The 9,549-nt window shown below is 37.0% G+C and overlaps 1 protein-coding gene across 2 annotated transcripts; it reads right to left on the reverse strand.

Moving 5' to 3' along the window:
• Positions 1–1,691: 1,691 nt before the first annotated feature.
• Slbp (Stem-loop binding protein) lies at positions 1,692–9,204 on the reverse strand. 2 transcript variants are annotated; one of them, XM_019048481.2, is made up of 5 exons: positions 9,036–9,204; positions 6,682–7,665; positions 6,092–6,208; positions 5,242–5,385; positions 1,692–2,516 (listed from the first exon to the last, which is right to left on the reverse strand). In XM_019048481.2, the coding sequence occupies exons 2-5, from the start codon at positions 7,635–7,637 to the stop codon at positions 2,318–2,320; spliced, it is 1,416 nt and encodes a 471-aa protein (XP_018904026.1). In that variant the 5' UTR covers positions 7,638–7,665; positions 9,036–9,204; the 3' UTR covers positions 1,692–2,317. The 2 variants fall into 2 exon arrangements, with proteins under 2 accessions (XP_018904026.1, XP_018904028.1); XM_019048483.2 differs by lacking the exon at positions 9,036–9,204 and adding an exon at positions 8,875–9,023.
• Positions 9,205–9,549: the final 345 nt, after the last annotated feature.

A 9,549-nucleotide genomic window follows, 5' to 3' on the forward strand; every position in this document is an offset into this window, starting at 1 on the left:
CGAAAACAAAGTGAGGTTTGAACTGCATTTCATAAAAATCTTCCGGAAACCAGGCACTAAGGAACAAAATTTTCAGACAACTAGTCATGCTGTACTCATTGCCTCATTAGACTTGACAAAAACAATTTACTGCTTTTTAAATGTATGAGAAACCTAAAAAAATTAAAAACCTGAAAAATGATTTTAAAAATTTGAACTCCCCAACTAGGCACTTGCCAATTTTTAGTGCGTGGACTAAACGCAAAGGATGAAAGATGGGCCCCTGCAATTTTATTATAACTTTTCTATCTTTAAACTGTGTTTCCAAATAATATTTTTAGAATGCAGCAATGGGAGACTAGTTAAAAACTTCGAATTTTCATTAGTCTTAGTGCTTATATCTTTGTGCAATTTGTCGTAGAGTTATAATCAGGGATAGCCATTCCTTAAAATGTACGCCAAAATTTTTAATTGATGAGAAAATGAATGGAAGAAATTATCAATCAGATCAGGATGAAGGTTGAAATGTTGAGCAAACATAGAAAGTTGCTGATGTAAAAATTTTTCTTGGATATTTAAGCTGTCCTTTCAGGTCAATTTCGATCATAGGGTTTTGCTTCTTCCCTTGAGAATGTCTGAAGATTCAGATAACATGGTGCTTCATAAAATTACACATCAATCAAAACATGAATTTACATGAACAAGAGTCAGTTTACATCATGAATCAAAAGGAAATGAGATCAGTAAAAATGAAAATTTTGACTTGCATTCTTAGATTTTCATTAAAAAGTTTTTGGAATCATTAACACTCATTAAATGGAGATACAGTTAATGAAATTCACTTAAAAGTTAACCTCTTTTTTTTCTTCTGCGTTGAGGGACATATATTTTAATCTAGCAACAATTACCAGCTTAATTTACTCTAAATTTGGTAAGACACGCAACCTTTCATTATTATTTGTCGCTAAGGATACTCTTATCTGCTTGTGAATTAGGTAATATTTCATAAATTACAGCGAATGAAAAAAAATAAACGGGAATAAACAAAACAAAAAAACCAGCCGAGTGCTCATTATAAAACACCCAAGTAGTGACAGTTCTATCTATCGGCAAATGGTGCTCTTTCCAAAAAAAAAAAAACCTCCCAAAAGAGGTCCAGTCTTTTATCAGTGCTCCACTTCAAACTTGAATTGTAATTTTTTCTTTTATAAGGATGGTAATAAAAAAATTTTAGGCCTTCGTCAAGACAAATGAGATCAAAATAACAAGTGCGTTCTCATAGGGAAATTAGCACCTGAAGAGATGACTGATTGGAAATCTTCAAAGATTGATAAACTGTCAAAACTCAAGCAATTCAAGACAATGATTAAACATCACGTCAATCAAAATATTGCTTCCCTATCATGGAGATTATTCTATGTTCAAATGATTAACATGTAATATTCAAAGACAATTGAGAATTAAAAGGAACTAGAACTAAACTCAAACACAGTACGATGTAAGTAACACATTAGGAGCTAATCAATTTCAGTTCTGAAGAGTTACACAGTGAGCCTCAACAAAGAAAAAAAAATTTAGAACGATTAAAGTCCATATTATCTTTCATTTCACACTCTGACAGGGAAACTACAGGAACACATCTCAGTTTGCAAAGTTGCAGACTTTCTGTCACTCGCTGTTTCTTTTAAATGGAAATATATTCAACATCATACCTTAAAAACTATCATTATTTTCCTTCTTTTTGTGATGAAAGATCTATAAAGCGATGGCATTAGTTTGCTCTCCTTTGATGAAATAGAACAGAAGCAAAGATTTTGAAACATGGAAAATGAGATATACGTCCTTGCAGATTCACCACTGGCCTATTTTTTAAATTTTTTTGTACTTTTTGGATCAAAAACCTGATTTGCTGAGGAAACTTTACAACATTCTTCTTTCGTCAAGACATAATTATGAATAATACAGTCAAAAAATTATGAGGAGCTTGAAAGTGAAACGAATATTTTTTAAATCAATTTAAGTAAAAGATTATTAGATGAAAATAGATTTGAGATTTAAAAGAGTTACGAGGAGAATTCGCAGACAAGAGAAGCAAAAAGAAGAAGAGCAAGAACAACGATTTTGGGACCTCCTAAAATAAGAAAAATATTACGGAACAAACAGAAAAAAATTGGGAAAATAAAAATACAAAAACCTACAATATAATCAATGCACTCTCTTCCTTTCTATGGGCTTGTATGAGCTCCTCCAATATTGCAAAGAGACTAGTCTATGGTCGTTATAATTCATTACAAAGAGAAAGAGAATGGAAGAAAGGTAAAATCTTCTCAGAGAGGTGTCAAACTTTGATGTCATTAGAAACAGCAAGGGGGTGACAGTCATCTTCTGCCATTGAGCTACTGCAGTCCGAAGATTCTGATTCATGGCGTTGACGAACTCGCCGCTTCCACTCTTGCATTGGCGTTGAGGGCAGGGACTCCACCGACATGCTTTCATCACAGCTTGATTGTTCTGACATAGAGCCGTAATCGTCCACACTGAAACAAATAAAACGTATTATTAGAAAGGGTTGTAAAATTAGTAATACAAGTATAAGAGATCAGATGGATGTATGCAAGCTTTCTGATAGATTTAAGGGAAAAGAAAAGAAGGTTAGCCAATTCTCCAAGACGCAGAAACTTAATAATGAACACAATTCATAGATACTGACAGAGAAAAGTAAATTAAACTTTAAAAAATAGCTTGAAATCGAAACTGACACAAATATTAATGACACATTCGCAGGGCACAGAGGCTACGGCTGACTTTGATATCATGGAGACATCCAGAAAATACAGAGGATATGTGATCTCAAGCTATATTCAAGAATTAGAGTAATGCGACAGCCGATGAGAATGGAACAAAAGCAAGGCGCAGATGCCGCTTCTTGCTATGCACAACCCCACTTGGAATTTTGCATTAAGTATAATACCTAGTGCTCTATCTTGAATGGCACCAGCTGAAGTTACAGAGTCATTATTCTCTATGTGACATCCCCTAACTTCTTCTACCTATGCCCTCATATTCCCCATGAATCCCTTGACTCCTTCCAGTCACTGCAAGTCCTATAACTTTCCCGGATTTCCAGACCATTCAAAACCCTGAAAATTGGGAATCAAAACGGATGTTTTAAGGTTCCATTCCCATTTTAACTACCATCTTCTGTAGCCACCTGTGCTTTTCAGTATAATGACCTATTGCTAGCAGGTGTGAGGATTGGTCTTCATATTTTTCATTATGTTTTATTATACATCCCCTGTATTTATTTTTTTTCAAGCTTCTTATTTTGACAGCATCATAATTGTTATTTTTTTAGGGTGAGGGGCTCAAAAATCATTTCTCTTGACATAGGAGAGGACTTTATTAGAAATTGTACTGGTGAGATAATGAGAGACATGGCCGAGTGTACTGTTGGGCAGCAAGGCAGAGCAAGCCATGCTGTTACACGTTAGCAGGGAAGAGGAGCACTCAGTGACGCAAAAGCCTGTGTCACACTATCAAAGCTAGCCATCAAATATCAAGATCAGGTGTTGTGATTAGCTTATTCAACGACTTGGACCAATCACAGCTCTTGACCTTGACATTTTGATGGTGTGACACAGGCCATAGTAGTCTGATGCCAGGCGAGAGCCGAGCGCACAGAATCCCATTTTACACATTCATAATGATGAAAGTGAATGAAAAATGCCCATGAATACTTTCATAGTATAGAAGAATTCTTTATAATATAGAATTACAAACTAAGTAACAAATGAATGCCCCATCGAATCTGACCAGGAGCCACTCACCATTCGAAACCTATCTCCGTATTTATATTACTTTCATTTTTGTACATTTAAACTGGTAAGACGAAAATGACAGCTAGGTACAATAATGTGTAAATTCTATCTTGGGATAGTATTTAGAAAAGTTCATTTTCATTCATTCATTTGAGTTTATTTGGAAATTGATTTCTAGAAGCCTCCTTGAACCAGAGTGTCTCGCAAAATTTTCTATCCCCCGTTTCTGACTTCTAGGCTGCGCCAAACTCTTGTATTTAGTATCTCCCTTATTTTCCCTGGCTTTTAATTCCAAATCATAAAAGATGCAAAAAATAAACGCAACTCAGCGCTAGAGCACTAATACAGATCGGTAGGGACTCAAATTTCCGAGAGAAGTCAATTCAAACTGAGAGAGATACTGCAGAGCTCTGTATAGAAAAGCTGTGAAGTTACAGCAGAAAATCATAATCTTGCATGGAAGTTCACAACTCTCCTGGTTGCACCTTTCTTCTCTCAGACTTTACCTCTGCTTTTCCTGTCGCTAGACATCCTGTTTTATGAGGAGTCGGCAGTCATTTTTTTTAGCAGAAAAATTGTTTTCGATTTTTTTTTCTGATTGATTTCTACACATTCTCAGATGTATATCAAGACCAACATTTTTAAAATATGGCCATTATTGAATAAGTTATGCCTTGTTGTGTGGCAAACGGCGAGATGCAAACCTCATGTGTTTTCAAAAATTTTAACAGGTTTTTCTCAAAACAAAGTTTTTTGACCTCAGGGTACACTTTTCTCAGGACAAGATGGACAGATTTTCAAAAATTTCTTTGGTTTGTTTTCTCTTACCTCTTTCTTTAACTACACAGGAGGAATTGTTTTTATTATTCTTCAAAAGAAAACAAAAATAAGTTTGAAGGCCTCATTTGGTAAATTTTCTTCAAATTTCCTGAAAAATTCATGTGATTCAATTTTCAGATTTTTCAAAACCCTTTCTTTCGAAGCTAAAACCGAGTCTAAGGAATCAAAAAAAAATTTTTTGTTTTTGAAAACCCGTCTGGTAGAACCTAAGAAAAGTGCACATAACATCAGTGATATTTACATGGTGAAGATAGGGACTGCTAACTCCTCTAAAATCTTAAGATGTCAATTGGGTTGGCTTGTGTGAAAACATCCGATGTCTAACACAGTGTTCCAGAATTTGCGTGGGCGATTTCATTGTATCTTATGGACAGAAGTTGGTATAAGATTTTAGGAATGAGGAGTAAGTTTATCAAAAGTCCCGCAGATATAATTAAGCATTTTCTAACAAGAACGACTTCACTACTCAGTGTTGTGGGTCAAAATAACTACAGCAGTTCTGAAACACAGTATTGAACATCAAATGTTTCCGCACCAGGTGATTCAATTACAACAATCATCTTATTCCATATTTAAAGCATGGAGGATGAGTTCATGAACTTACTATTCAGGCATGGTGCCATCCTCATTTGGTACATCCCAGTAATGAAGCCGCTTCCTCCATGTCCTGACCAATCCGTCCCATGCTCGCCGACTGTACTTCAACTGCTTGGGAGGAGTTTTCGGATGATCTCTACTTCTTGAGTCTCTGCAATAAAAGAGCAATTTTATTTAATCATAAAATAAAAAGAGTGGACCAACAAGTGCTCTATTTTAATAGATAGCGCTTACATCAGATAAGCTGGTCATTGATTATTTTCAATTTGTAAGCGACTGCACTACGCAGTCTTGTACGAATTAAGGATTAACTAAGGACTGTTGACACTTCTTGGTGCAGTAGCCACACATAAAATGATTAAAAAAAAAAGTGGCAGATACACCTGCAAGTTACAAGCGCTTGTTGAAAGTGAAACACCAATAAGAAACCAGGATTTTGATCGCTCGACGTCGAGCTATAGAAATCCTCCTTGCCTATTGGTATGTCATTTTCAACAAGCACTTGCAATTTGCAGGTGTATCTGGGCTTTAAGAGAGGGGTAAATGAACTTTAGCATGTGGATCTGCAAAAATTATCAGTAGGGATAAAGTCCAAGAAGGTCGAGTGAAACAGCAACTAAGTGTGAAGTCACAGTTGACTACCTTGTCTGCTGATGTTAAAAAAAGGTGATGGAAAAAAGGATCCTGAATTCAGTTCTAGATAAAGTTTCACCTAAAAGAAAACATGAGGAAGCCCAGCCAAAGATTGAAGCTCGAGGAACAAGGGATGAGAGAGAGGGCTACAATAATGGCCGAACTAGTTTCTTCGATGGACTATTGAACCGGCGTTAGTCAAAAACATCAATAAAAGGACTTACCTTGGCACCAATTCTAGATAGCGCTCATAGCCAGACGTGTTTTTCCCATAATCTATTTGCTTTTGCCTCCGGAGTAAAACTTCTGGATCTGTTTCTATTTCAAGGCGTTGCTTTGATCTGAAAATAAAGAGTAAATTACTTTGATAACTACCTACACAGGACATTAGATGCTGAGAGAAAAAATTAACAAAATATAAAGAATTAGAGGAACATACAGTCTCATCATTTTATTTTATCCATGAGTATGTGGAGTAGTCTGAAGTCATTTTGACGAATGACCTGCCAAGAATTCCACAATTATTCATTTCTCAAGTCCCTGACTTCCGTGGGATTTTGAACGAGACTTTCGCTTAGATTTTTATCTTTTTAACGAATACACTGACTTTGGCTAGTAGCTGCTCGCATAATCTCATTTCAATGTTGCAGTAAATTTTCTGAATTTTAAGACTGCCAGAGACCCTGCAGTGTTTAAAGCCATTTGTTGGCGCATAATCCCCAATTGCGTTAATAGGTGTAAAATCAATCGCTGCTGGGATATGAATAATGTTTGTTTGACAGGCAATTTAAGAGGTTAAATGAGGATTACTTACCCACTTCCAGGGGTGCTTGGCTGACTATCCAGTTGACTATCTACTCTCTTCCGCTTGGAGGTTTTATCAGATTTTTCATCACGTGGCGTTCTTGGCGTTCTCGGTGTTCTAGGGGTCCTTGATTTTGAGTGGGAATGATCTTTGGAAGAAGACTTGGACTTCTCTTTTTCTTTCGGTGTTGAGTGGGATTTTTCTTTAGGCGTCGAGTGGGATTTTTCTCGGGCAGAGGAGTGGGATTTTTCTCGGGGAGTGGAGCGGGATTTTTCATAAGAAGTTGAGCTATCTTTCCTTTTGGGAATTTTGCTAGGGCTTGGGAGGGACTCATCCATTGGTTGATTATCATCCGATAAAGATTCTTTAAGTGGAACTCTGCGTTTAAGGCGATAGGGGCTGGTGACAGTTGATTCATCATAACAAATGGGTGAGCGACTGCGTAACTGTTTGGTCGGCGTTGTTTTTCGAGGACTCTCCATTTTGATGACATCAAAGTGTGAAGATAGGCTGAGACTATCTTCATTAAGGAGAAGTTCACACTCTTTCCGTTTTTTGCCCTGTTTTGTAGGCTTCATATCTGTACGAAACTCTCTGGTTTCTGATTCAGAGAATACTCCTTTGATTAGCCCTGAATGAGAGGAGAAAATTCGGATCTCACTGGAAGATGATACGGATGAAATAACACCCTTCATGTCACTGCTGGATTCTTTGTCTGTTGAAATGGGACCTAGTGTTGAGTCATCTTGCAACAGCAAGCTTGCGTGATCTTTTTCTGGTTCCAGAGTTTTCTGACTGTCTTCATCGCAGATATCTGCCCAACTCCGGTTGGCAAAGTTCAGACCAGAGAAATTGCGCTCCTCATTGCGATAACCATCTTGTGCTTCTCCATCATCGCATATTTCTGGAATGCTTCTACCATTGCTTGATTTTCGCCAACTTGTTCGAACTTTTTCAGAGGACATCTTTCCAATACTTCTGCTTACTTAGTTCCTGAAAGCACACATTAAAGGAAGTTGAAATAGAAACTTTACAGGGGAAAAAAATGACTTTAAAGAATTCAGAAATTCAATTCATTGCATTTGAAAATTCTGAAGGGTACATCAAACCATGTGAAGACATTCTAAATGTTTGAGTGAAATTTCAGTAGAGATAGAGTTTACACTAAGTATGCAGGTTCAAGCGCGTCTACAATGAGACAGAAGGTCGGCCGTCTTCGTTTCAGCATTAGAAGTTAGTAAAGAATTGAGATTGGGTTTCTTCTGTCCCACCGCAGTAGTGATGTAGCTTCAATCAGCGTGGACTCAATATGAACAACTTAGAACTATTTGAACTTATGAAAATTGATAAGGCTGGTGCTTATGCAGATAGCATCAGGCAAATGGCTGTTCAACAAACCCTCTCAGATAGGTTGAACTAGTATTTTGAGAAGAAATCACCCGAGAATAAAGATTAACATAACGCACAGCCTAAGAATGCTATTGACACTCAACTGATAAGACCCTAGGGAAAGGAGAAGTTGATTCTGACACGCAAGAAACATTATTCAGTGGTGGGAGATGAGAGAGCCATTCTTCGGCAGAGTAACAGAACTGAAATTCACCCAGCGAGAAATCTATGAAATAATGTTACATGGTCCCTACTTCAGATTTAAAATCTGAATCCACTGAAAAGGATAAAATTTCTGTTGAATTCTGATCTGGCATTGAGATTAATCAGAAATATTCATGGATGTTGAGGTTAACCTCACTGATGAGAGACATAGTTAATTCGGAACAAAATAAATACAGAGAGCTGTGAAAAATCTTCCATGGAAGTTAAAAGTATTGGACCGAAATTTTGTTTTTCGATTAACTCATAAATCTGCTGAGGAATCCTATGAATTGGTAAGAATGTCATCTCACCAGGAAACCGACTGGGAACAAGCCTAGCTGCTCGAAGAGGTAGTTGATTCTACTAGCTACCGGAGATTATTCCACAGGATTACTCCTTGGCAACTAACTATCCATACAAAATTCCTACAAAAGTATCGGTCGGGTCAAAGGTATTGCGCTCCTTAGTATGTGATGGTATCAGAAAAAATCCAGTGCGACTGAACGTCTACCATCAGTTTCAGAGACCAGACAAATTAAAACATAGTACATAGATGAGCAGATAAAACAGCCTGAGGAATTATAGGCCCAAATTTCAATATATTACTACCTGATACTTGCTAGCATGAAGACGAAAATGATAAATTCTCTTCAGACGAGAAAAAAGTGGACTGATGTGATGTAGGCAGAGCCAGAGCTACAGACATGGAACAAAAAAGATTATCAGAATATCACAATTTAAAGAAAAATGGACCATGACTTAGAACTTACAATTTGACATCTATTTTGGTTGTGACAGTAACAGATACACAATTATTTCGGCGGATTTAGAAGTTGAAAATAAAAGCCGCAGAGATTATAAAAAGACCGCGGACTTCGCACAGAAATGGAGCCTTTTTCTCTTTATCAGTTTACGCGGGAATCAAAACGCATCGACAGCTGTGTGCGGTCCTCTCAGATTATATACCCAGATAGCGCGCAGCATGCGTGTTCAAAGTTCAAAGATTACATTACACTTCTGAATTCCCGCGTTTTTTTAAATCTGATTATGTGTAACTGACGTCCGAACCCCCCTCCCCCCCTTGCAATTTCCTATTTTCATTATTTCACACCAATTCAAACAGCGATTCCAATCAGTTCTCAATACAGATTTAAAGAAACAATTATTATCATAATATACTTCAGTACTAAAATTCTGACTTGATCAAACTATGCAGTTTCTTTTCTACGAAAATTAAATTTTCGCGGAATTTCAACTAAGCGGCGCGCGGCGCCAGACGCTGGG

The sequence above is a fragment of the Bemisia tabaci genome, chromosome 4, assembly GCF_918797505.1.
Source record: "Bemisia tabaci chromosome 4, PGI_BMITA_v3".
In the NCBI taxonomy this organism is placed as follows: domain Eukaryota; kingdom Metazoa; phylum Arthropoda; class Insecta; order Hemiptera; family Aleyrodidae; genus Bemisia; species Bemisia tabaci.